General features: G+C 44.5%; 1 protein-coding gene across 4 annotated transcripts; it reads right to left on the reverse strand.

Annotated features, from left to right (window-relative positions):
* Nucleotides 1-219: 219 nt before the first annotated feature.
* On the reverse strand, nucleotides 220-27,733 carry CEP95 (centrosomal protein 95). 4 transcript variants are annotated; one of them, XM_083427392.1, is made up of 22 exons: nucleotides 27,546-27,733; nucleotides 24,019-24,147; nucleotides 22,725-22,832; nucleotides 20,441-20,554; nucleotides 19,647-19,755; nucleotides 18,924-19,039; nucleotides 16,150-16,257; nucleotides 15,509-15,714; nucleotides 13,712-13,784; nucleotides 12,292-12,380; nucleotides 10,301-10,419; nucleotides 9,903-10,038; nucleotides 8,519-8,642; nucleotides 6,962-7,143; nucleotides 4,889-4,981; nucleotides 4,479-4,629; nucleotides 3,258-3,418; nucleotides 2,503-2,577; nucleotides 1,879-2,031; nucleotides 981-1,127; nucleotides 825-896; nucleotides 220-609 (listed from the first exon to the last, which is right to left on the reverse strand). In XM_083427392.1, exons 1-22 carry the CDS (start codon nucleotides 27,562-27,564, stop codon nucleotides 430-432), a joined length of 2,664 nt encoding a protein of 887 aa, XP_083283518.1. In that variant the 5' UTR covers nucleotides 27,565-27,733; the 3' UTR covers nucleotides 220-429. The 4 variants fall into 4 exon arrangements, with proteins under 4 accessions (XP_083283518.1, XP_083283517.1, XP_083283516.1 ...); XM_083427391.1 differs by having other exon boundaries at nucleotides 19,647-19,758; nucleotides 27,546-27,732; XM_083427390.1 differs by lacking the exon at nucleotides 27,546-27,733 and adding an exon at nucleotides 26,153-26,225.
* Nucleotides 27,734-27,758: the final 25 nt, after the last annotated feature.

Raw genomic sequence — 27,758 nt, forward strand, 5'->3', positions numbered from 1 at the left:
AATGTACACAGTGTTCCAAGCATGGTCATAAAATATCGTATTTACTCCAATGTAATGCGCACCTTTTTGGGGGGCCAAATTGATATTAAATTTGCTAGAATTTATCTTTTAAACATGCCCAGTCTTTATTTAAATGCATCATCAGTTAGCTATACTTAAGCAATAAGATTAATAAGATTAATATTTAGATTAACCTGGAAGAAAGCTTCACTAGCTTAGTTTTGACGGTTGAGAAGGTAACCTTTATTGAAAAAGTCTTGTTTTTAAAAAAATCATTTTTAAAATATCAGTTCAATATTTCCATGACACTGTCTATGGATTCTGGGCAGCAAAACAAGCTACTAACTTCATACTTCAGGTTGTGTACCACCCAGTATCATTTTTAAATATAAAAAGCATATTTGCCAGAAACAAGAGGCATTCCAACACTTAAAGGAACTGGTAGTTTTTGCTATATTGAAAGGAAGCCACTAGGAGTCTGGTTTTTAGGCGATCAGCTTCCAGTTCTCGGAAGAATGAATCATCGTCATCACGTGTGATCATGTCCTGCAGTTCTTTAATCTCCTTCTCCATCTTTGATCTCAGCTCACGTTTCACTTTGTTTAATGTCTGAAAGAGACCATTAGGATTAAGTCTAGTACAAGGTTTCCCTAACATGGGTCTCCAGCTGGTTTTTTTGGACTACAATTCCCATCATCCCTGACCCCTGGTCCTGCTAGCTAGTGATGATGGGAGATGTAGTCCAACTGCCGCTGGACGATTTTGGGAAACACTGGTCCAGTAGTTGGTCAGCAAGACAGAAAGTTTAGAGCAATAAGACTTACTGTTGCCTGTGCTTTCTCTCTGGTTTGGATTTCTCGACGTTCTTCAGAAACAGCTTCTGCCAGCATTGAAAACTAAGCAGAGCACAAGAAAAACAAATTAATTCGGTGAAGATAATGTTAGTTTATCCTTGTGTTGTAAGGAAGAAGCAAGCCTACCTGGTCCTTATAGTAGCACTCCATGGCCTCTAGCTCAGCCTGATGTTCTCTCTTTTGCTCAGCTCGCTTGTCCTTGGCATACGATCTCAGTTCATGCAGCCTCTGCTTCTGAATTTCCAAGCCTTCTTCAAACAGGTTTTTAAATATCTGCCAAACAAAACATGGCAGCCGCAAACATAAGAACAGCTCCGTTCAAGAAAACCTCAGCCCAGGTGACCAAGTGAAGAAAGCTAGTCGCGCTCAAACCTATTATTTCCGAGAGAACGTAACCTGCTTTGCAACAGGCGGTCAAGTTGGTTTGCTTCCTTGGCCGTGGATCAGTAGCTACGACGTGTCAACTAATAATTTTTTTAGCTTATTAAATAAGACTTGGTGATTACATGGTTCATTATGTGAAAGTGCATTTGCGTGTTCCTAAAAGGCACCTTTGAGATGCTCAAAGTAGTGTAGGAACTTAAGCTAACAAAGTCACAATTCATTTTACTTTCTTGACAAGTTTCCCCCTAGCTCTTAATCTCAAAGGAGATTACAAAGGAAATATCTATGTATTATCGCCGTCACAAAGCTGATCTGCAGTGGGTAGGTCTCATCCCACCATGCCAAGGAATGGGTAAGCTAGATCATGTGGTACCTTGCAAACTAGTGTCACAACCCCAACAGCACCAGCACACCTAGTGCAAGAAATATCCATATGATGGCAGCCTACTCGCATGATGAAGACATTCCTAAGTTACCAGAGTGGTGGGAGAGATGCCCACGGAGGAGGAGGAGCTATGCAGTTGCGATCAGAGCATGTTGGAAAACATGGAAGCTGGCCTGCAGTCTCAATACAGTCCTTAGAATCTCAGCTGGACTTTCCTGGGTGGAAGAGCAGGAGTCCCCCTTCCCCTCAACTTACACGTTCCTCGCGTGTCCTGGCTCTCATCATCTTTGCCCGCAGCTGAACTCTGTAATCCTGGTAGTACTTTTTGGCTCGGACAATTTGCTGTCGTCTCTCCTTCATTTTGTTCTGGGCACATTTCTGCCGATTAATGTGTTGCTTCAACTCTTGCTAAAGACAAAAACCAAGAAACACAATTCAAGTTTCCCTAAGGAGAAGAGAGAAGGTATTAACTATTTTCTGAAATAGGTGCAGCGACCAGAAAGGAAGAAATCCCTTGATCTTCATCTAGAGGAACTTTGGCTGGACAAAAGAGTTTAGGAGGGAAGGCCGTTTTTCAGAAATTCGGCTGTCCAGTTTTTCACTCCCATTTGCTGCAGGACTATCGAGCACAATGTCCTGCTGAGCAACTGGTAAATCCCGAAACTAGATGAGGATGTGGCAATATGCTTCACCCAGCAGGATTAGGGGTGTCTGAGGACGTGGCTCACCCAACTTGAAAGCATTGCTCTGAGAAAATTACTGCACTTGGTTTGGTAGGTTGTGAGTTGTTCTCCCCCCCCCCCCCACAAAGAAAAAACGTTTGTGGTCCCAAGCAGGTGCCCTAACCAGCCCCACCTCCTGCAAGATCTCTGAACATACCAGTCTCCTGTTATGAGCCTGCTCTTTCTTAATGAGGTCAACAAGCAGTTCATGCCTTTTCAATGTTTCTAGTGCCTAAAAGTGGGGGGAAGTAAAGAAACCTGATTAATATTGGTTTTGCACATGTCAATCTTCTGCATACTATAATGAACTCATGAAACACCTTGTAAAAAAAGTGCCCTTCCTCCTTTTTTTACCCATCACGTTTGGATCTACAGTTTCTCTCAGAAACTCTTTCTGTATGCTCTGTCTCCCTCTGTGAGCAGGAAGGCAGTCACACTGAAAGCTGATCCGCTTCCAAGAGGAAAGGCGCATGCTGCTCTAAAATCCCCTTCTGTTTTCCTCCAGTCACCCTCTCTCATCTCTTGCAGGAGTTAGTTGAGCCCTGCCACAAAGGTACCTAGCTGCGTGGTCCGGTTCCTTCTTTGCTTCCCATCTCTTTTATGCCCCAACCTCCTTATCTCATCAGAACTAGCTCCTTGTGGAAAGAATTTGCTCATGTGGAATCCGGAAAAGCCCCCTCCCCCCCCTTTTACAGCCTTATCAGTCCTGCAGCGAAGAAAAAAGCAAGCAGAAGACTCTGGTACCGATCAGCACATTTTGCAATGCCATCTTATGCATTTACTCAAAAGCAATCCTTCTCCCACACCTCTGGAAGGCATGCATAGGATTGGAGCCTAATATGGCTGGTACACACGGCCCCACCTGATCTTTAAAAGACCGTGACCTTCCTTGGCCTGAGCAGAGTAACTCACTTCACTCTGCAGTTTGAATTTGTTTTTACTGCCGGTTGACTTCAGGTGGTCTATCTGTGCCAGCTGCTGGTGCCACATCTTGTTCATGACAGGGCGGGAAATGTGTAGGTGGGGGAAATCCTCCAGGAGCAGAGGCAAGAGGTCGTTCTCCTTGACCTTCACTGCAAGAGAGAGAGAGGCAGGTGTCAGCCACCCAGCTCTGGAAGACAAGGGCAGGGCAGCGTAGCCTGAGGTCCCAGTCCTCAAGCCGTCAGAATCTTCTCTAAGGAAGATGTTGCAGGTCTATGTCCCTGGAGAATAAATATGTATGGAGGGCATTGTTAAAAAGGAAAAAAAGAAAAATAACTGCCTCAAAGTGTGGGTAGGACCTAGCTATTATGTTCCATGCATGTAACACCACCAGCTACTTTGCTGCAGGAAGAAACAAACTCTGCACAGAAAAATGGTGGGCATTGGAAAATTTAACCCAGGCTCACATTGCCTTGTCTGTGCTTTGTCTCAAAGCTGTTTTTCCCTTTTTTTTTTAAAAAAAAAGAAGCTGTCAGATTCTGTTAGACATGTGCATGTAATGTGCAATCAGTCTCTCAAATACCATATTGCTCCATGCAATACCTCGAAATAGGGAGCTGCACACTTATTGCAGGTATCACACTTGACCCACAAAGCTGGAGTCGCTTGGACTGTGGCTTTTCACCGCAAATGGAGAACATGCAAGGTGAAAAGTGAGCGTGCAATTTATGGAGCGCTCTCTTTGACAGCAACCTCTCCCAGCATTCTTGCGGCGACCACCACAATTGCAGCCTCTGTTTTCCTAGTCAGCTACAGGTGTGGAGCAAAGGAAAACGGGTTTGCCCCTATTGGCACAGATGCTTTCAGTATCTTTCGGAAGAACATCAAGCTGTATAAGCACGGCTGGCATATGTTGCTTGGGCGCTTAATTTTAAAGCAACAAACCCTTGCCAGTGACTACACTGAACTCCGAAGAGCTCCCGAAGCAGAGAGGAGTGTGGTGGTGGGAGCCTTGGCTTCTCTGATGGCTTTTGGGAAAGGGGTTGGGATGAGCTGTGTGCCCTTGGTTAGAAACTGGTACATGAATTTGCTTCCCTTACACAAGTCTAGACATATGGAGGTCATAAGGCAAGAAGCCAGTATTCTTGGCCTTCAGCCGACACTTTCAAAAGGTGCCAATCTTTCTACTAAGGAGCTCTCTGTAGTTCTTACTTGGAGCTGCTTTCTTTGGCTTTGCAAACCCTCCTCTTGAAATCCACTGGCTGAGTTTGGGATTCCGAGGACCATTTTTTCTAGAATAAATCTTTGCTGCTTGCGAGGCTCTTGGAGGTTCTTTAAATAATTTCTCCTTGTATTTTTGTTCCTGGATGCAGACAGACACGAAGAACAAGTTACTGAAAGGCAAGCATTTCCAAAAATAGCCACTGGCTACTTGTAAGGAGATTTACGCGGACTGGGCCAAATTCTTCCTGTAGGGCAATTGGATTCTGAGCAAGGAAGAGGAGCATTTCTATGCACCTTGAAAGAGAGGAAACCCACCCTCAGAATCCCAGGAATTCAGAGACCAGTGCAAGAGAGGCACACCACCCCCAACTCCTTCATTCTCTTCTGCTCCCCCTTACAATTTCCTTCGCCTTGGCTTTCAGCTCTGCCAGTTCGAATTTCTCACGAGCCTCGTAAGCTCTTAATTCATCCTCGTAGGCTTTGGTCAAGAGCTGGAAGGCAAAAAACAAGGCCTGGTCAATGTCCACAACAAGTGTGTCGATTTAGCAAAACATTCTATGCCACTTTTCCACGTTTCTACTCTCAGGGCAGCTAAACATCAATTAAACCATATAAAAACAACAAGTCAACATACCAAAGCAGAATCCAAACATAAAGGTATAAAAGCTTCACAGAAGAATAAAAGGTCTGGGTTTTTTCAAGGCCTGGGAAAATAGACCGGCCCCAAAACACAGCTGCCAGACGAGCCTCCCTAAAGAAAACGCAGCACAGCTAAGGCAGGGCAGCTCTCCCCAGTTGCTGCAACTCTCCTCTCAGAAGGCCAGAGCACTGAGAGGAGGCCCGAAAAAGGTTAGCTTTAATGCACAGGCAGAGGAATGCAGGGTACCAAAGTCCCAAGCCATGTAGAGCTTTAAAAAGGTAAGGGTAAAGGGACCCCTGACCATTAGGTCCCGTCGTGGCCGACTCTGGGGTTGCAGCGCTCATCTCGCTTTATAGGCCAAGGGAGCCGGCGTACAGCTTCTGGGTCATGTGGCCAGCATGGCGAACCAGAGCAGCGCACGGAAACGCCGTTTACCTTCCCGCCGGAGCGGTACCTATTTATCTACTCGCACTTTGATGTGCTTTCGAACTGCTAGGTTGGCAGGAGCAGGGACCGAGCAACGGGAGCTCACCCCGTTGCGGGAATTCGAACCACCGACCTTATGATTGGCAAGTCCTAGGCTCTGTGGTTTAACCCACGACGCCACCTGCATTCCTTTAAAAAGGTAGGGGTCAGGAATTGGAACAGTGCTCAGAAACAGACCCAACAGCCAGATTGGCCCTTGTATGACTCACACCAATTAAGCCCAATACCACCAGTGCAGAGAACAGCCACGAAGTAGAGGCTTAGGTTTGCAGGATGATGCTTGGATTGTTACGTGTCAGCAAAAATATATTCAGCACTGCAGTTCTGTTGGGCCAATGGACTTCTCTGTGTGCATCTAAGGTTCCCCTTCCTCCCCCTGCACACCTTCAAAATCAGCTCCACGGGGGTTGGGGGAACCCCCTGGAGTAGACTGTGGGGTCATAAAGGAAGGGCAAGACTCATAATCCCATCAGAATTACATGTATGTAGCACTGGGTACAACCCATAAAAACAAAGCAATTGGCAAATGAAACTGAATGTGTCTCCCCACAAAGTGAGATCTATGTTTGCTGCAGCTAATATTGGGAATGTTAATGGATATGGCGTTGCCAATTCATATATGTTAAAAAATACCAAGCTGGCACATATGAACATTTCAAAGAGCTAGTTACTTAATAGCTAACAGCACCAGGAGGCTGCAGCCCACTGGACCCCCTGCCCCCATCAGATGTGGGCAGGAATTTTGCTAAGGCCTGAACCAAACCTTTGCCTGTACTGGGCTGGATCTTGCAATGCTAATCTGGGCATAAAATCCTTTTCAAGAAATTAGAAAGCCAAACAATCCAGAAACATGGTGGCAAAGATTAACAGCCAGTCAAACTCTGACGCAGTTTAGAAGAGGGTATTTGATAAGGGAAAGCATCAGAAGTCAGCACATCAGAGAAATAAAAGCTGAAGAATTATTTAAGCTGTTTTATTACTTGGCTGCTTAAGTACAGGCTAGAAAGCTGATAATAGGTGCCAAAGCACTTTGCTCAAGCCACGTAACAAATCCAAAACAGAATTGAATGCCTCTTGTTTTCCAGGGTGTCTGTGTCACATCACAACTCTAGCAAATTCACAGGGTGGATGTTGAAGCAGATAACAGATCTCTGGGCATGCTTCCCACCCCCCTTTTAAAAAAATAAAACCTTACAACCTCCCCTTTGGGCAAGCAGATAAACCATCTGCATCCCTAGTGCCAGAGACCTGGGAAGGCTCTTCAGTGTTGGGTATGCTTACCTGCCTATTGAGGCTATTGGCCGTTCACCCAGAAGGCTGCACCTTGCAATCCTGCTGCCCTTACCTTTGCTCTTAACTTCCTCTGGTCTTTTTCCTTTTGCACACGGTCTCGCATTCTTCCCATTGGCCCTCGTACCTCTTTCCAAAGTGCACCACCCGATTCAGGGGTTAGGTGGTGGCTTGATGGAGGGGGTGAAGCAGAAAGTGACCGCCGTCTGCTGGGTGCCCTTCCGAAACGTAGCACACCTGCAAAAGAAACTAGCTCTGAGCGTTTCTAGTGGCAGCAGCAGAAACGAGAGGCGCTTGCAGACATGCTCTTATTTGGTTCGCATGTAATGTGAAGCCAGATCGGCTTTGGGCAGAGAAAAGCTGGCTCCCGCTTTGCTCCTCCTTTGGTCCTGCAAGCTAAGCCACGGCTTGGCTTAGCCTGTTGTCTGAACCCAGGTTCATGGCTTGTCTTGCACCAGACAAACCATGAGCTGTGGAATGAGGTTTGTTCATTGGAACAAAGCAAAGCATGTCCCTGGGTTTGGACAGCATGCTAAACCAAAGCATAGTTTAGCTCAGGGGTCAGCAAACTTTTCAGTGGGGGGCCAGTCCACTGTCCCTCAGACCTTGTGCGGCGCCAGACTATATTGGGGGGGGGGAGAACAAATTCCTATGCCCCACAAATAACCCAGAGATGCATTTTAAATAAAAGCACACATTCTACTAATGTAAAAACACACTGATTCCCAGACCGTCCATGGGCCGGATTTAGAAGGCGATTGGGCTGGATCTGACCCCTGGGCCTTAGTTTGCCTACCCATGGTTTAGCTCGTAGCAATTCAGCACAGCTGAAGGAGGGTCAAAGCAACTGTATTTCCTCAGGGAGCCACACAGTTGTGAATTTGTGTTGAGCTAGGGTTGCCATATTTCAAAAAGTAAAATTCGTGACACCTGCAAAGCTGTTGATTTTTTTTTTTAAGAAACCCACCAACATTGTTAAGCTTTTTTAGGGGAAACTGTCACAAAAATTGTGATTTTAAGCTTTCAGAGCGGTTTCTGCTGCTTTTTCTATTGCATAGCCATACATCTGGGTTTCCCCTGACATTTTGCCAATTCAGCAAAATTCCCCCCAATGTCATTTTTACACCCAAAAACCAGGGCATGTCAGGAATTTTCCTGACCTATGGCAAGCCTATGTTAAGTCATGGTTTATATTAACATCATGTGCCAGCTGAGCCACAGAGGAGTGAGAGCTCTTTACGGTGAATGCCCTTCAGTTGCCAGTGGGACTCTCTGGGATCAAATACTCTACTGCCTCATATTCCAATATAACATTCCTTCCTTTCACTTTAGGCGTTGGATCCACACTTTGCCAATCAAGGCTCAGCAGCAGGCTTGCAATTTACTGAAGGAAGTCCAAATGCACATGCAGAAGGAACAGCTGGTTTTCTCCAGGCGTTTCTTTAAGGTGTTGGGACACACAGCATTGGTGGGTTGTGCTGCCCCTCTTGTGGCCATCTGCATCCTCTGTCTTTCGCCACAAGAGGGCAGTATAACCCACCACAAAGTGCGCACATCACCTGGCAAAGAAAGGGACCAGGATGTCGTCAAACTTAACACTCTGAACTGTTACCCGATTCCGGTTTCCTTCGGCGGTAATCCATGATGCTATCGCTGTGCTGAGAAAGATTATCTTCATCGGCTGATGACTCTTCCTCCTCCTCCTTGCTTTGCTCGCCCAGAGCATGCTTTAACATCTGTCATTTAAAGAGATCTGTCAAGAATGCATTCCAATGGCACAACCTAGTACTAACTGTTTATTATAATAATAATAATTTATTATTTATACCCCACCCACCTGGCTGGGTTTCCCCAGCCACTCTGGCCGGCTCCCAACAGAATGTTAAAAACACAACAAAACATCAAACATTAAAAGCTTCCCTAACCAGGGCTGCCTTCAGATGTCTTCTAAAAGTAATATAGTTGTTTATTTCCTCGACATCTGATGGGAGGGTATTCAAAACATCCGTCCGGTGTTCAAAACATCCGTCTGAAAACTTCAGCCTCAAGTATATAGTGTCATATTTACTACCAAAACCAAGGTTGGCACCTTGCGGCAACTTGCTTGAATTTATTGCAGCCTGGCCTATGCATGCGGCAGAATGGTTGGCAGAATCACAAGGTGGCAGAACGGACTGTGCCGCTACAGTACTACTACAAAATGCAGGCAGGAATGCTTCCGAGTACCGCAGGAGAGTTTTCTGCAAGCATCTGGGTGGCCATTGCGAGAACAGGATGCTGGACGAGGTGGACCTCTGGCCTGATCCAGCAGGCTCTTCTTATGTCCTTAAACTTCTCATTATTTTGGGTAGCAGTTTTAATACTAAACTGTCTCTCTTTGGAAAAAGTCAGTACAAGGAAGGAGTAATTGACCTAACATGCTACATATATTGATTTTATTAAAATGTTTAGTAAAGCCCAGGGACGTGGGTGGCGCTGTGGGTTAAACCACAGAGTCTAGGACTTGCCGATCAGAAGGTCGGCGGTTCGAATCCCCGCAACGGGGCGAGCTCCCGTTGCTCAGTCCCTGCTCCTGCCAACCTAGCAGTTTGAAAGTATGTCAAAGTGCAAGTAGATAAATAGGTAGTGCTCTGGCAGGAAGGTAAACAGCGTTTCCGTGCGCTGCTCTGGTTCGCCAGAAGCGGCTTAGTCACGCTGGCCACATGACCCGGAAGCTGTATGCCAGCTCCCTTGGCCAATAAAGCGAGATGAGCGCCGCAACCCCAAAGTTGGCCATGACTGGACCTAATGGTCAGGGGTCCCTTTACCTTTACCTTTAGCAAAGCCCAGGGTGGACACCAAATGGTTTCCCATCTGGTCCTTGGATACCAGGGGCTACTAAAGGATTTTAAATTCATCCCACCCCTTTAACTAGGTTTTCTCACAAGCTGTTGACAACAGGAGAGCTGCACGATATTGGGAGAAGGTGCTGTCAAGAATAGATGGGGCTTACTTACTCCTTCTAGTTCGTTCATCCGGCGGGACAGTTTGTCCGACATCTCCTTCAGCTCCTGTTCAGACAGCTTTTCCTTTGCCGTTTGGTGTGAAGAAGCTTCCTCTGCAAGCGAGTCTGTGATGGAGCGTTCTTTCTGGCTGAGAAACCACATGGGGTCAACAGGCTGAAAATGAACGTTGCACAGCCAGCACTGCAGTGAGAGAGTGAGTGAGCCAGGTAGGGGCAGAGAGCTGCGAGTGTGAGCGCCCCCCCCCCCCCGATGTTGCGCCCGGTGCGGCCGGCACCCCCTGCACCCCCCACGCTACGCCACTGTACTTAATAATCTTGGTAGTTCCCCACCTCTGTCTTAAACAATGCAAGAAAACCTTTAGGATTTCAGACAATCTAGGAAATGCATACCTTTTCCCAGGAAGCAGATTCCTTTGTTTTGGTCTTGTGCTTTGCTTTGTTGGAAACTCTGGCAACCTGCCCTTCTCAAAGCAAGGAGCTGGTGTGTATGGAACATTCTCATTCCTTTCCTTTTAGATGAGAGGGAGGGGGAAAAAGAGCTCTCACTGAAGAAGTCAAGAATAAATTAAAGAGAATGCCTGGTGTTAAAACTGAGCAGTGAGTACCACACCATATCCTGAGGGGCTGCCAAATGGAATTGCTGGTAATATTAAAGCAGCTTTTAGGGCATTAGCAGTCCTTCAATAGATGATATTCATTTACAGTGGTACCTCGGGCTAAGAACTTAATTTGTTCTGGAGGTCCGTTCTTAACCTGAAACTCTTCTTAACCTGAAGCACCACTTTAGCTAATGGGGCCTCCTGCTGCTGCTGCACTGCCGCACAATTTCTGTTCTCATCCTGAAGCAAAGTTCTTAACCCGAGGTAATATTTCTGGATTAGCGGAATCTGTAACCTGAAGCGTATGTAACCCGAGGTACCACTGTATTGCAGTGTTGTTTGTCAGCCTAGAAATATATTTTGGGTTCTGAGCAGCCAGCGCTATGTGTACTCCCTCTCTTTCTGAGCAAAATGAAAATCAGAAATGCAGCCTTTTAAAATCTAAGCATTCCTGAGTTTGACTCACAAGCAAAACCTGTCAAATGTTTTAGAATCTTAGAGTTGGGCCCAAGGGTTGATTCATCTAGTCCAGCCCTCTGCAATGCAGGAATCTCAGCGAAAGCATCCAGGACCGATGGCCATCCAACCTCTGCTTAAAAACCTCCAAGGAAATGAGAGGCCACCACCTCTCGTGGGAGTCTGTTCCACCACTGACCAGCTCTTACCTTCAGAAAGTTTTTCTGAATGTTTAGTCAGAATCTCCTTTCTTGCAACTTGAAGCCATTGGTTTGAGTCCTACCCTCCAGAGCAGGAGAAAACAAGCCTGCTCCCTCCTCCGTGTGGCAGCCCTTAAGATATTTGAAGATGGCTATCCTCTCAGTCTCCTCTTTTCCAGGCTAAACATACCCAACTCCTTCAACTGCTCCTCATAAGGCTGAGTTTCCTGACCCTTTATAATCTTTGTCGCCCTCCTCTGCACAAGTTCCAGCTTGTCAACATCCTTTTTAAATTGTGGTGCCCAGAACTGGACACAGTATTCCAGGTGTGGTCTGACCAAGGCACAATAGAGTGGTACTATTACTTCCCTTGATCTGGACACTGTACTTCTGTTGATGCAACCTAGAATAGTGTTAGCTTTTTTTTGGCTGCTGCATCACACTGTTCAAATACAGCCATACCTCCTGTTACGTTCGATTCAGGTTACATCTTTTCAGGTTGCGTCCCGTGGTGACCCAGAAGTACCAGAAGGGTTACTTCTGGGTTTCGCCACTCATGCATGTGCAGAAGCGGCGAATCACAACCTGCACATGCGCAGGTTGCGTTCCTTTCAGGTTGCAAACAGGGCTCCAGAACGGATCCTGTTCGCAACCAGAGGTACCACTGTACTATAATTCAAATACTATAAACATGTAAGGTAAAAGATAAAGAACTCCTGGATGGTTAAGTCCAGTTAAAGGCGAATATGATGTTGCAGTGCTCATCTCGCTTTCAGGCCGAGGGACCCGGTGTCTGTCCACAGATAGCTTTCCGGGTCATGTGGCCAGCAAGACTAAATGGCTTCTGGTGCAACAGAACACCGTAACAGAAGCCAGAGCACACAGAAATGCTGTTTACCTTCCTGTTGCAGTGGTACCTATTTATCTACTTGCACTGGCGTGCTTTCGAACTGCTAGGTTGGCAGAAACTGGGACAGAGCAACGGGAGCTTACCCTGTCGTGGGAATTCGAACTACCAATTTTCTGATTGGCAAGCCCAAGAGGCTCAGTAGTTTAGATGACAGCACCACCCGCGTCCCTATATAAACATGTATCTACACCCAACAGGGTATGAATTAACAGTTACCTTTCCTGCATCATCTATGGTGTCTTCTAGCACTGACTCATCAGCTTCTTCATTCACACCAGTTTCAGATGCAGGTTCATTATCTACAGCTGGAAGAGCCAACAGCAGAAGCCACAAGAAATTAGTTTACATAATTCACTTCTTTACGCAAATAGAGACAAACCCAAGTCTCAAAAAACTAAACACACTTGTCACAGCATATGCAAACAGGATAACACAGTGACTAGTGACTTGTAAAACTACCTCCACATGAAGACTTCTATAGATTTTTCTGCAAGGATCATTGGCAACAATAAGTTTAACTTGTAAACATAATACAAACCTCCAAATAAGAAGTGTGGTGGGGAGTCAATTTGTTTTCTCTGGCTGTGCCTATCACAGGATGGTTAATCACATTTTCTAGAATGGTTTCTGTTCAGCATTTTTTTTTTGCTAATGTTAGTTCAGTGATGTAATTACCCAAGAAGGTGAGCAGGGAAAAGAAAGGCTTAAAGGTGAAAGATAATCAAATGTTCTTGCCAACAAGAATTGGTGCCTTTGTTAATGCTGCACTTGAACTGTGTGTTAAAGTGATAAAGGGTAGCAACATGGTGCCCTCCAAATGCTGGACTCCAATTTCCATCAGCCTCAGCCAACGGCCAGGGATGATGGGAGTTGTGATGCAGCAACATCAGTACTGGTTTACAATGCAATCCTATATAATCTGCCAAAGAAAGTAACTGACACTGAGTTCAGTGGGACCAGCTCCTGGTTTGTTGAAAAGTCTCTTTGGGATAATGCAGAGCTCTTGGAGGGAAGGGAGTTTCTGACAGAATTTGCCATACCGTTATAAAAACTTCACTACCCAAGGTATCCTTGGGAAGGTGAAAAATGAAACTGAACATAAGCATACAGTGATGCTCCCTGGCAAATGAGAACATTTTGAAATTACATTAAAAAGAAAGAAAGATAGATCCACAAGTAGTCGCTTTTACAAGCACTTTTCAAAAGTCTCTTTCTCCCTATGTCCATTGGGTCCAGTCCTGACCATTAGGTCCAGTCGTGGCTGACTCTGGGGTTGCAGCGCTCATCTCGCTTTATTGGCCGAGGGAGCCGGCGTACAGCTTCCAGGTCATGTGGCCAGCATGACTAAGCTGCTTCTGGCGGACCAGAGCAGTGCACGGAAACGCCATTTACCTTCCCGCCGGAGCGGTACCTATTTATCTACTTGCACTTTGACATGCTTTCGAACTGCTAGGTTGGCAGGAGCAGGGACCGAGCAACGGGAGCTCACCCCGTCGCAGGGATTCGAACCACCGACCTTCTGATCAGCAAGCCCTGGGCTCAGTGGTTTAACCCACAGTGCCACCTGCGTCCCTAATTAGAGTAGTAGAAGAGATATTAAGATTACACTTTTCAATAACTCAAGGAATGTTCTTACCGGAAGTGATCGTGGATAAAGAAAGGATGTCACCTGAGAGGGTTCCAGACTCTTCCCCAAGGGACTCTGCAGGCTGTTAAAAAACGTGGGACATGTAAATTTTGTGTGGCATTTGCTTGTTTGTTTTTTTAAAATGCATATATGAGCAACTTCCTGTTTGCATGGGGGTTGCATTCCAAGTCATCGTGCACATCAACAGTCGCACACCAATCAAACACCTGCAAAATGGTCACTGCTTGTGCCTAAAATATTATCCAAACCGTAAAAATAACCAGATGTACTAACACCACATTAAAATTTATTTGCGTTTGGTGTAGGCCTTGTCATTTCTCATCTAAATAGCTAATAACACCAATGGTATATTATGACTGACACACACACTCCAAAAGTAAGTGAAATAATTGCCAATTCTCCTAACAATTCATCCTTTTTCTTCCATCCAGATACGAGTTTGCTTCAACATACAGAGAACACCCCTGATTCTCCTTGTGCAATTAGAAAGGCTTTGGCTTACTTCCATTGACTAGTCATCTCATTCCTTGGTACTGCTAGTAGATTAATCATTGCCTTTTGATGTCCTGTTCAAACAACATCTTCTATATCCCCTAAATTACTTATTGCTTTAAGAGGAAGTCACTATGAAGATGTGCCTCTTCCCACACCATTTGGACAGTGTTAGAAACTGAGATATTAAAGCTAGGAGCTAAAGGGCACCTTAAACCTAGGTTGTGGGCCCAACAATGGAATGTCTAGGCGTGCTTTTTTATAACAAGAATACAAAGCTGAAAATGAATGAACTGCAGCTAAAATCTTATGTTCGTTTTTCACATGGTCTAGTCCCTCCCCTGCCCCACCCTCCTAATATTAAGAGGGTCTCTTCGCCAGTCTTCAGAGAGTAGCTGGAAGTGGGGAGGCAGAAAAAGGTCCTCCTTTGCTTTCACTCTGCAGTTTTAATCTGAAAATCTGTGGTGCAGTTCTGCGCCCAGAAACTGCATGTCCTAATGAAATTCCCTGTCGCAAAATACCCTCGAACAATGGCAGTTTCAAACACAGCATTTGAGACTCTATCATGATTCTTATATATTGGTTTTATCTTAAATCAGCAGGCGTGGTGGTGGTTTAATACGCTTAGACAGCGTACTGTAACTCAGTCAGAAATACACTCTTTCACCTACGTTCTGAAAGTGAAACATACTGCATTTTTCGTTCTATAAGACGCGCCAGGCCATAAGACGCACCTAGCTTTTGGAAGAGGAAAACAAGAAGAAAAATATTTTGAATCCCAGAAGCCAGAACAGCAAGAGGGATCGCTGCGCAGCGAAAGCAGTGATCCCTCTTGCTGTTCTGGCTTCTGGGATAGCCGCGCCAAGCCTCTTCAGGACAGGGGGAGTGTTCCTCCCATTGCCTTGAAGAGGCTTCGCAAAAGCAATGCAAAGCCTCTTGAGTGAAGATGGAGGAGTGCTCCCGCTGCACTGAAGAGGCTTTGCGTGGCTATCCCTGAAGCCAGAAGAGCAAGAGGGATCGGTGTGTGTGCAGTGATCCCTCTTGCTCTTCTGGCTTCAGCGATAGCTGCGCAGCCTGCATTCGCTTCATAAGACGCATACACATCCCCCCTTACCTTTTAGGAGGGAAAAGTGTGTCTTACAGAGCGAAAAATACGGTACATATTGAGCTTCCTGAACACAGGAAGGCCTAGCAGCGTTAACCTGGAAGCAGTCTGAATTAAGGATCCCAAGGCAATGCATTTCTACAAAGGCTGACAATACTAACAGAAACAAAGGAAACTTCAGCACTTACATCAGAGGACGCAAGTCTGCAAGGTTTAGCTGGTGGCGGCGAACGTCTGCCTGAACTTCCAGCGCCTCTTTCAGTTAGGTAAGAGGGCCTGGATGCGGAAGGCTGGAATGGTGGCTGCAAAGGAATAGCTGGGCGGATTGGTTCCCCAAGCTTTTTTGCATTAGAACACAACTGCTCCTTAGACGACAAAGCAGATTTGGCTGTTCCTTAGGAAAGACAAGCAGTTTAGAGGTTCAGTCCATGTACTTTAAAAAAAGGGGGGTATATAATTATTATAATTAATCGCTCCGCTGGGAAGTTTCCTATAGAAATTTTGGGCCCAGTGCTGGAAGCAAGCAATTTATGGGATTTCATAGAATTGATTAGGATATTTCCCCCACAGGTCCTATCAACTTAGCCCATCCAGACTTTTCACACACAAAAAGAATGGCTTTATTTAACTGAATAAGATGCACAGGTAAGATGAAACATAGTAACAAACTTAAGCCAGTTCTCTTTCCCCCACCAGATCACCAAAGATAGATCAAGCCCAGGTGGTAAAACAAAGAGAACCCTTACTTGATTAAAATACAGTGGACACAAGAAAAGGCCAGTAATATATTTTAAATATATATTTCTGAGGTTCTTTGGTATAGATTCACCTTGAGTTTCTCTGACAAGAGCTCTTCTGCCACTAGATGGTCCCCTAAAAGCCACAAGATCTTCAGGTTTTGTAATCTTCTTTGAGATGTCTCTTTCTGCAGGTAACTCTGTAAGAAATTGAAATTTTAAGGGCAGCATTTGGAGGTGACTACGTGCAGAGGGAGCGCGCGAGTCAAACATTTGTGTTTGACTATTTCACTGCTAATTACAAAGGAGATGTATTATCCAAACAGACTATTGCTGTAACAGGGAGCAGAAAAAGAGAATAAAATATTAGGTTGGCACCTTGTGCAAGGAATCCTGCACATAGCAAATCCTGCCAATTCCACCGTGCTGCAGCCCCCAGTGCTTCATCCCATTGCATTTCATAAGGTCTTTTAACCCTCAGGAGCAGCTTGGGATATATGTGTGGATGCTGAGAGCAGGAATAGGAAGGAGGAGCCAGGTAAGCCCCATAGCATGACAGCTCCCCTGGCACTTTTGGGGTTCAACCCAGCGAGTGATCCTGAAAGTTACCATATTGTAAGTGCCCTTAAACATTTATTTAATTTAATTTCTACAGTGGTACCTCGGGTTACATACGCTTCAGGTTACAGATGCTTCAGGTAACAGACTCCGCTAACCCAGAAATAGTACCTTGGGTTAAGAATTTTACCTCAGGATGAGAACAGAAACCACACAGTTGTTGTGGTGCGGCAGCAGCAGCAGCAGGAAGCCCCATTAGCTAAAGTGGTGCTTCAGGTTAAGAACTGTTTCAGGTTAAGAACGGACCTCTGGAACGAATTAAGTATTTAACCTGAGGTACCACTGTACACTGCTCTCCATCCAAAGATTACAGGGCGGTTTTCAATATAAAAACCACAAAGATACATACCATAATAATAAACCAAAACAATATCTCCCCCAGTTTTAAAGGTCACAGACTGTTTAATTAGCCAAAGGCCTGGGAGAAGAGGAATGCTTTTGCATGGAGCCTGAATATAGGTAAGGAAGGCACCAGGCGAGCCTCCCTTGGGAGAGCATTTAACAAGCGGGGAGACACCGCAGAAACATCCCATTCTCGTGTTGCTGCCCTCCAGACCTCTCACAGAAGAGGCACACCAATAACAGCCTCAGATCATGATTGCAGGGTCCAGGTCAGTTCATCCGGGAAGAGGTGTTCCTTGTGGTATTGTGGTCCTGAACAATATCTCGAAAATATGCATGCTAAGGTTTGGGGAACATGCAAAAGCCAGTGTAAATGTTCAAAACTGATGGGTTTAAATTCAGATCCAACAACTAAAAATCTTTAGTAAGTTAGTAATTTACCGTATTTTTTGCTCTATAGGACGCACTTTTCCCCCTCCAAAAATTAAGGGGAAATGTGTGTGTGTCCTATGGAGCGAATGCAGGCTCCTTGGCTTCAGCGATAGCAACGCGAAGCCTCCGAAGTGTGGAGGGAGCGCTCCCTCCGTGCTCCAGAGGCTTCGCGTTGCTTTTGCTGAAGTCTGGAGAGCGAGAGGGGTTGGTGCGCACTGACCCCTCTCTGCGCAGCGCCCCTTCAGCGAAGCAGCAGGAGAAATGGAAGGGGGGAGAATTTTTTTCGCGTTCTCCCCCTCTAAAACAAGGTGCGTCCTATGGTCGGGTGCGTCCTATAGAGTGAAAAATACGGTAACCACTCAGCAAGTTACCATTTTTATCAACCAGCTCGTTCTATTTAATCACAAAATATCCAAGAACCCAGAGAGAGAAATTGACAGAGAAATGTAGACGGTAGTGTGTAAGTAAGTCCTGGATGAGTCCAAACCCAGCAATGAACTCTGGAAGTCAGGAATTTACAATAATTCCAAGTCAGCAAGTAGTAGTGTTTCCGTAAATGATGATTAAGATATGATCTTCCCACAAAAGAGGAGCCAAAAGGGACCACTGGTTTCCCCACATAACTTTGTGACTCGGCATATTGTTGCATGAATCTGACATAAACATTATACCCCGTACTTCTGCTAATACTATCTGCAGCAGAGATGGGTGTTTTTATTTATAGCCTGCCAAATGTGTTGATTTCAAGTATTAATTACTTGTGGAGTTATACAGACTACTCAAATGAATTACATCTCTCAGCTTCACGTTTCAGGCCATTAAGATGCTGGTTTCAATTGTATGCTAATAAGCAGAATTGGTGGGGATCTCAAACTTTGTTCAACCTCTTACACTATTTCGATCCTTGAGCACCAACTTCCAATTGACACCAGGATCTACCCCCCCCCCAAAAAAATGCAATCTGAATTTTTTCATTTGTGTTTGTAGTTAAAGGGTTACAGTTTATTTCATCTGCTGCTCGGAATGACTGACCTTGTGACTCTTCTAGTTTTTTACTACTGCGCTAGAAGATATTACAACGAACCATAGATTTCATAATCGTTTATCATAGAATCATAGAGTTGGAAGAGACCACAAGGGCCATAGAGTCCAACCCCCTGCCAAGCAGGAAACACCATCAGAGCACTCCTGACATATGGTTGTCAAGCCTCTGCTTAAAGACCTCCAAAGAAGGAGACTCCACCACACTCCTTGGCAGCAAATTCCACTGTCGAACAGCTCTTACTTTGTCTCATGCCTGTTCATCTCAAGTAATTTGTGAATGTGGGGAGAGAAATTGCCAATTCCCTGTAGCAAGCTGCTGCATATCAACAGTTTTTGTTTGCGGGGAATGTGTCTGCCCAGGGAAGAAACTCCACACGGCAGCCATTCAGTTACTGGGATCTGGCTGCTCTTGTGTGTTGCTTGAACTCACCTTCATTTCTTAGAGAAAACAAATAAGCAGTGTCGCCAAGCTTAATGAGCTCACTTGTAGATTCCGAACCATCTACCTCGTATGATGGAACGTCTATCTCTGATGACGGAGAAGACCTAAACAGAATGAAAGGAAGTAAATTTGTTTGCTTGACTTCGCCACAAGGTGGTGCTTCTAGCTGAGAGGAGCACACTTCCAACACCCAGGATCACCGCTACATGTTTATCAACTGAAGGTGGCTATGACACCACATTAACTGGAGAAAACGCATTTTCCCAGGTGACAACTACGTTTTAGCCATTCTACACAACTGGGAACAGGGACAGCATCTGGCAATCGGTTGCACCAGTGCGTTGGTTGCAGAGCCAATGTCATGTCATGGCATTGCGGTGGAGGAAGAAAGCAGCAGCAATACCCTCCCTGAGAAGCCAAGCAGAAATGTTGAGTTCAGTGCATTCCATCAGCTTGCAGAGGGCCTAACATATCAAAAATGCAGAAGCAGTTGTGGAGCAAGCAATGGTGGGGAGCGAGAAGAAGAGAGGTGTTAACTGTATGCTTCACAACTAAAGTGGTGCCCATGGTCATTGAAAGGCCATAGTCTAAAATTACCTAGCTGCACCACTGCCTCACCTATGGAAGCAGGGACCAGTGGCACTAACGTGTTGCACACTTTGCAACCTAGTAAAGACTTGGGAAGCTAAGGGAACTATGAACCTGCCTTACCCCAAGGCAGACGGAAGTGTCAGGGAGGCAACTGGCACATCATGAACACCACCTTCTTCCTCTTCAAGACCGGTAGTCTGGACTTCATCTTCAGCCCTCTGGTTAAGATCTTCTGTTCATAAACAAAACTATTATGAGCAAGGAGCAAGACAGACTTCTGCCTGCCACAAAGATGACCGTGACAATATCAATCCCCTCCTCAGCCCACACATTTGCAGTGGCATATCGGTCAGCGTATGACTAACGCAGCAAAATATTTGTTCTGGCACAGAAGCTTATATGATGCACTGTCTGTTTATGTAAGGTGTGCTGGCACTGTTGTAAAAACCCAGTTTCATCCGGTACCAGCCACTTTGAGCTTTAAATCTGACAGGCTTGATTGCTTTGCAACCAATATTGTTAAATAAAAACTTCTTGCTAAGAAATTTAGTATTGTTTTACTCCATATTTTGTGGTTTTATATTTTGATTTTGTTGTGTGAACCACCCTGAGACCTCTGGGTACAGGGCGGTATATGAATTCAATAACTAATAATAAGCTTTTTCTTTCTTTTCTATTCTTTCCTATGCTCTTATTTTTTTGTTCCTGTAATTACAGCCTGACAGTGACTGAGAGGCACTGCAAGTCCTTTCACTTTATACCAACATACTGATGCTAAGCAAGGCATTGAAAGTGCTCTCTCTTTTTAAGAATACCCCTCTAGGTGCAAAAAGTGATACTACTACATACAAATAACCAGAATACGCTAGCTGCGCAGAGGAAGCACATGCCATTGATTATGCCCCTTTTCTCACCGCCATTCTGAGAAGCCGTCTCGCTGATTTCTTCTGTCAGGTACTCAAGCAAGCCATCAAATATTTCCAAGAGATTTCTGATGGACTCCTTATTTCCTCTCACAATGTTCTCCCCTTGACAAAAATCAGTGTTAATAGATTGGCAGAGAATGGGGGGGGGGGGGACATGGGTAGCGTATGCCTTTCACAACCGGGAGAATGATGGGCAGGGCTGGGCTCCATGCAAATGGCTCAAAATCCTGCTTAAATCAAGCCTAGTACAACAGTTGGCGTAAAGCGATCCGTGTTGTTGATTGTTCTTTCTGCTTATTACAATTAGATGAAGTAAAGGGAAATTCACAGTGAGAGAAAATTATGCAGAGGATGTTTTCCTTTCTCATTCCAAATCCCTCAGAATGCCTTTTTTAAAAAAATTGGAAGCCCTTGGAAAGCACCAGAGGCTGCTCCATGGAGAATAGTGTTGAAAAGGAAACTCACAACAGGTTTCAAGTAACCTCACCTCTGAGTCACAGTTTTAAAATGGAAGGAAAGGGTAGCAGCAGGGAATGTCAACTCTCTGGCTTTGTTTAATGAGCTGCATTAGAACACTTGGGGCACAATCCTGCATGCCAAGAATTCTTGTAAGCTCCCTCTCCCCAACAAGGTGCAATTGTTTTGCTAGGAGAGGGATAACCGTTTCTGACATAAGTATATTTGTATGCCTTGGTGGGGGCTTGACCCTCCTCAGGGTGCTAACAATAGAGATCCATGAACAAACCCATTATCCAAAGCAGTGACATTTCCTCTTTAGATAACTGCTGATAGAGGGAAGAGTCAGCCAGAAAGAAATGCAACTGGTATTGAGTCCCAAATGTCTTTCATGCACTAACAAAATCCTTACGCTAACAGAGCTACTTCATGGGATACTGCTCTCTGAATGTGTTTTAACTAATGAAAGATATGGGTCCTAAATCTTTCAGTAAGTCGGATATACTTCCTAGATTTTAGGAAGGCCCTATCAATTTGTCTTACTGAGAAAAGGTGCTTCTTTGAGCAGCATGAGCCCCTGTGTGCTTTTATGCAGAAGCACAGAGACGCACTCCCTAGTGTGTTTAGGATTGCAGCCCAGGTCACACATTTCCAGTAAGTGAAAACATTGATTAAAAATGTGGGAGGAGGAAACTGCCAAGTTCATACAGAGACTAAATACTGGTCCCTAAGTGGACCGGGTTATATCCTACCGAGTTATTGCAGAAGCACCCCCCCCCCAAACCTCTCTCTTCTTTCCTTTCCTACAATATGCTCTATATTGGTTCCCACAACCAAGACACATGGAGTTCCTCAGTAAACTGGACTGCAGTTCTTTATATACCACAGATTCAGGAGGCAATGGGGATACTTGTATCATATCAAGGCGATACTCTTAGTATCTTATCGACATAAGCCAACTTATCTTATCAAGCCCGTATCAACTTGAGACCAGTTTACCTACGAGATCGCTTTACCCCACAGGTGCCCACTTGAACCCTTTGATCAACAGAATTGGTACTACTACAAGAGCCACGTAATACCCCTTCTGCACCTGTAAAAACTTGATCATTTAGTTTGGCAGCGCCTAAACTTCAGAACTCCCTGCTTATCGAGATCAAGCAGGTGCCTTCACTGTACAGTGGACGCTCAGGTTGCGAACGTGATCCGTGCAGGAAGCACGTTCGCAACCTGTATCTGCGCATGTGCAGGTTGCGAATCAGCGCTTCTGCGCAAAGCGCGACCTAGCACTTAGGCGTATGCGCGACCGCCGAAACCCAGAAGTAACCCGTTCCGGTATTTCTGGGTTTCGGCAGTCCATTACCCAAAAAAATGCAACCTGAAGCTTCCGTATCCCGAAGTATGACTGTATTCTTTTTGGCGCCTGCTAAAAGCATTATTGTTTAGAAAAGCCTATCCAGATGCTTAGATAGTTGAGGTGATCTTAATTCGCTTTAGTACTTTAACTTTTTTAAAAAATTTTTCTCAATTTTATCTTTTTGTAAACCACTTTGAACTTTTGTTTATAATTAAGTGAATTCATAAAGGTTAATGAACTTCATGAAATAAATAAATATTGCACTGTCAGACTTACATACATCCAGCATAATTAAATTATTGCTCGCACCAACCATAAAAGTACATATAATTTTTTATTATTAATTTTTTTTCAATAGCAGTCATAGAATGGTAGAGTTGGAAGGGCCTCTGAGGGTCATCTAGTCCAACTCCCTGCAATGCAGGAATCTCAACTAGATCACAAATGTTAGGTACCCACCAGTTATATGCGATAAGCTGATCTGCAAGTAGTCCAAAGCCAAAGAATCTATTACGGCCTGCACATTATGGGCATCGTCTTCAGGGCAAAGAGGTGTGGCTATGACATCTATAAAATAATGGGAGTGCATCATGCTATTATTTCACAGAACGGTATACTGCGTAAGCTGCTTTCCATGTAATCTGAGAGCAAGTCTGCACAGACCCCCATGAGTCACTTGGCAGAAATCTATATAACAGTGGATTGTGTATAATGGTTCAGAGCTTTCTTGTGCCAATGTTGTTAAAAAGAAGTTTAGAGCAAAGTTTGTGTTTAGCTACAATTGGGGGTATATTCATATATATATATATATATATATATATATATGCAGGTTTTGGTGTCCTCGGGTGTCTTCCCGTGTAAAAGTTGGGGTGTCTAGGCGACGTTTCGACGAGGTCTCACTCGTCATCTTCAGGCTGGTGCTTTCGGCTTCTTGTTACTGGAACAGAGCAGGATCTCAGTGTTTGAGTTCCTATAAATACTGTTGAGGAGGTGTGGTGTATAGCCTCCAATGTTCTGGGCAGAGAGGAGGTTCCCAGGTTAGTGTGCCTTTTCTTCTTTTGTTCCTTAATTACTTGAGGGATATCTTGAGTGATTTCTTGAGTGATTTCCTGAATCCCACTTAGGTGGGTCATTAGGTGTGGATTAGTTGCTAAAGCCTTCGTGTCTTGAACTCTTGAACTTTGTGAAGAGTTTTTCTGAGAAGATGGCTGTACTGCACTTGGTTGTGCTCTGGCTTGGCTTCAGGAATTGGATTCAGGAAATCACTCAAGAAATCACTCAAGATATCCCTCAAGTAATTAAGGAACAAAAGAAGAAAAGGCACACTAACCTGGGAACCTCCTCTCTGCCCAGAACATTGGAGGCTATACACCACACCTCCTCAACAGTATTTATAGGAACTCAAACACTGAGATCCTGCTCTGTTCCAGTAACAAGAAGCCGAAAGCACCAGCCTGAAGATGACGAGTGAGACCTCGTCGAAACGTCGCCTAGACACCCCAACTTTTACACGGGAAGACACCCGAGGACACCAAAACCTGCATTCCTGTACCCGTGAAAATCTACGAAAGCAAATATATATATATATATATATATCTCATTATGTTATTAAAAGCTCTTGGATATAGAACATATGATGCCTATTTAAATCCAAATCTCACAGCATTACTGTTTATTTCAAATATACATAGACAATAGGGGGGGAAACATTACCCTAGAAAACAAAGACATTGTAGGAGGCATGCATTCTTACCTGGCACTCTCTCTCCCAGTATCGATTCATAAAGATGAATAAACACTTTAGCTCCACAGTCAGAGAGATTGCTAACATGCAGATCTATGTTACATTTTGTCAGGAGATCATTGGCAACATTGACCCATTCTATTAAAATAAAAGAGATGAAACATTATGGCTTTTCAGAGAATGTGTTTGCATAAAAAAGGCTACAAAATCTTCTATCAAGGACTTAACAATTTTTTAAAATCTCCATCAAAAACAAGTTTATTGAAATAATGGGTGCAAAATTGCCATTTATCTCATAATGCATATATTAATCTCCAGCAATTGAACTGGTAGGCCTATTTGTTAATTACCACTGCAGTAGCCCATGATGAACCAACATTCTCACCAATCTTGTTGGGTAGGGAAAGTGGTGTTTGGAGGTCAATATCAAACTCGTATAGGAGTATCAAGTTTAGTAATTAAAAATATATTTTTAAAAATATATTATCACATTTTTAAAATAACTCTCTAGTCTAGACCTTATCATTCATCTTATTACAAATGCATGTAAAATACTAGCTTAAAATGTAGCATGTGTTTCTTCTGTCAGCCTGGTATGATATTGCAGACAATTCAGGAAGGAATATGTAGTAGTGTTGCTTCTTTTAATGATTGATTTATTATCTTCAGATTCCTTTTTTTTTATGCTTAGAGGGATTACTAGAAAGAAAAAAGGTAATATGATAGTTGATTGCACAATTCTCTTCAGGCTGCATGCCATCCAAATGTAAGAATCTGGTCTTTTCACATTTGTCTTTACTATATTTTTTCAGCTGAAAGCCCTTTGGAAACAGCAATGGAAAGTATTTTTTTCTACCCAACACTAACCATGCTGGTAGGGAATCTGCAGGTCAAATTAAGCACCCAAGGCTGCCTAATCTGGCCTGTGAGGCCATTTTCATTCACGCCAATCAGATGTGAGACTCGTATAGTTGTGGGTGCCAATGAAGAACCAGGAACATAAAGCTCAGTGTATGCTCCTGATTGTTCCTTCTCAGCAGGCGTTTGCATTCCTAAGTAGATCCAACTATTGCCAAAAGTAATTGCACTTGCCAACCGGGCATTAAGTGGTGTGTCAGTCATTTTATAGTAATAATAATTCACTGACAAATTTAAGCAATGCCAAATGTCAGCCTTGCTGCAGAAAAGCAATCAGGAGAGCATGGCTTAGAATCATAACTTTGAATCATAACTGCAGGTGACTGACAGGTGGGTGGCCCCACCCTCCTGACAAATGTGGCCTGACAAAAGTGGCTCCCCATCCCTGACCTAGCATTTTGTTGGGTCCATAACATGCAGTAGGAAACCAAAACTAAATATATTTTGATGAATGATAAAGGTTGTAATGCCATTGTGACCATTTTAGTTTAGCTTTTACAGGCATTGTTTTAATGATATAGAGCACTATGGGTATCAAAACATTGGTGAGCTACTATATTTAGATTGTGATGTACTAAATCTTATTTCTGAGTATAAATAAATGGTTTAAGAAAGAAAAATATTAGTGAGCATGCAAACTTTTAGCCAATTTCCAGTTTCTGCAACAAACTCTGTTAAAAGACTGCTACCTAATTTGGGATGCATTCTGTTCTCAAATATATGGAAATCTGATAAACCTTGCCAGATAATATAAGTTTAATATAGAGCCCTGTGAACCAGTTCTGGGATATCATGTTGCAATTGCATACTTGTTTTTGTATAGTCTCTGTCAAAACCTGTTGGAAGGAGCTGCAAGCAACAGATCTCTCAGAGCAATGCCAAATATACTCTCTTAGATTAGTGCCAAGTGAGGAAGCCAAGACAAAAACCAGGACAGCACTATGTGCTCAGTTTTCTAAGAACATGAGCTTCCCCCCTCCCAGTGCTATACAGATATACTCAAAATTAAGTGCAAATAACTTCAGTGGGGCTCATTCGCAGGCAAGAGTGTTATTCATACACATAAGATACCTTGTAAAGGCACAAATTAAAGAGAAAACATACACAACCAACGAAAGCTTGCTTATATTGCTAAATGGAAACATACATGTTATTACAAATATAATGAAAAATGCTTGTTTCCAATGTGCTAAAAGAAGCAGCATTTTATCAGGTGTTTAGTTACCTGAAGGCAAGGAATCAATCATATATTTATTGTAAGCACTCACAATTGGAATAGCCATAGGGATTGATTCCCTTTTAACTGTGCATTGTTAAGAGAACAAAATTCCTCTAAGAGTAGCTTTCTCATCTGTGTCATCAGACAACTTAAAAGAATTATTTACCAGCACTTCACAGGCAAGAGCAATAAAGACATGCAATAGATTGGTCACATATATGTGCTTCTTGGGCACCTTGTGTTTTCCTAGATGAGGGCCCTCCTCACCATACCTGATGAAGTTGGTTCAAATCCACAGACACTTATACCATACTAGATAGACTTAACATATAGCTCTCTTGACTTTGCCAGTGTGGAGTCAGATTGTATGCCTAGAGATGAATTACAGGGATGTGTGGTGCAGAATTCCCCTCCAACAAATTCATTATTAGCAACCATTCATGGATACTGATTGCAAAAACAATATTGGGCAACCCAGTATTTGTGTTGATTGGAAGTTCGGCTTCTGCCCACCTTGCAGTTCAAAAGCAGTTTGAAAGTAGATAAATAGGTACCGCTGCAGCGGGAAGGTAAACGGCGTTTCTGTGCGCTCTGGCACGGTGTCCCATTGCGCCAGAAGTGGTTTAGTCATGCTGGCCGCATGACCCAGGAAAGCTGTCTGTGGACAAACGCTAGCTCCCTCGGCCTGAAAATCGAAATGAGCACTGCAACACCATAGTTGCCTTTAACCGGACTTAACCATCCAGGGGTCCTTTACCAATTTACCTTTTTACCTTTACTGGGTTGTTTCAAAGTTGGTTAGGTCTTTTTTATAAAAAAGGGAAAATAACCATGTTAAATTAGATCACACTGTAGTACAGCACCAGAAGATTTCCAGACAGGAACGGGGCTGGGAGGATCTGATGCTTTTAAGAGAAAACACACATCACAGACGACTGAGCTGTGTTTCTATCGAGATAGGGGCTGATGTGGCCCCGCTGTTTTACATAGGTAAAAAGGTAAAGGACCGCTGGATGGTGAAGTCCAGCTGGCAGAAGCTGGGACGGAGCAATGTTTGGAGTTCACCCCGTCGCGCGGATTCGAACCGCCGACCTTCCGAACAGCAAGCCCAAGAGACTCGACGGTTTTGCTCGCTCCCGTGCTAAGGGAGAGCCTACGGAAAGCATTATTACCACAGGGAACGGGAACCTGTGGACCCTCCACCCCGGAGCCGTTGAACCCCGACTCCTGTCAGCTGAGAGGCAACAGGTGTTATGAGAACGTGGGAATGGGGTGAGGGGGGGAAATGGGTGTCGCCCTCCCTACTCCCGCCTCCGAAATTAGGGTCCCTCGCCTTCGGGGGGGGTTCCTTCCTGCGCCCCCCCCCCCGCCCGGAACTCGTCGGAGCGGGCCCGCCCACCTCTTTCAGCGGCGCCCATCTTGGGACGCGGAGGCGACTTAATCTCCCGCAGCCGGGCCCAAACGAGCGGCCCCCTCACCTCCCGCTTCCTTCGCCCTTAAGCGATGCCCAGGGATATTTAAACGATTGGCCCACTCTACGGCCTTTTGCTCTGCGATTGGCCAGCCGGGAGCGGAAGAGGCAGGACTTCCTTTTGTCACTGTCGGCTCGCGC

The sequence above is a fragment of the Podarcis tiliguerta genome (genome assembly GCF_965153285.1).
Source record: "Podarcis tiliguerta genome assembly, chromosome: 2".
NCBI lineage: Eukaryota > Metazoa > Chordata > Lepidosauria > Squamata > Lacertidae > Podarcis > Podarcis tiliguerta.

What these genes read in the sequence shown, in the direction of transcription:
- CEP95 (XM_083427389.1), bottom strand. Translation starts at nt 26,210, where the DNA reads ATGGCTATTCCAATTGTGAGTGCTTACAATAAATATATGATTGATTCC. An exon ending in ACACTTCCGTCTGCCTTGGG is followed by an intron (nt 19,040 to 19,646) that starts GTAAGGCAGGTT and finishes CATTCTGTTTAG; the next exon opens with GTCTTCTCCGTCATCAGAGA. An exon ending in CCAGGACACGCGAGGAACGT is followed by an intron (nt 1,128 to 1,878) that starts GTAAGTTGAGGG and finishes TTTGTTTGGCAG; the next exon opens with ATATTTAAAAACCTGTTTGA.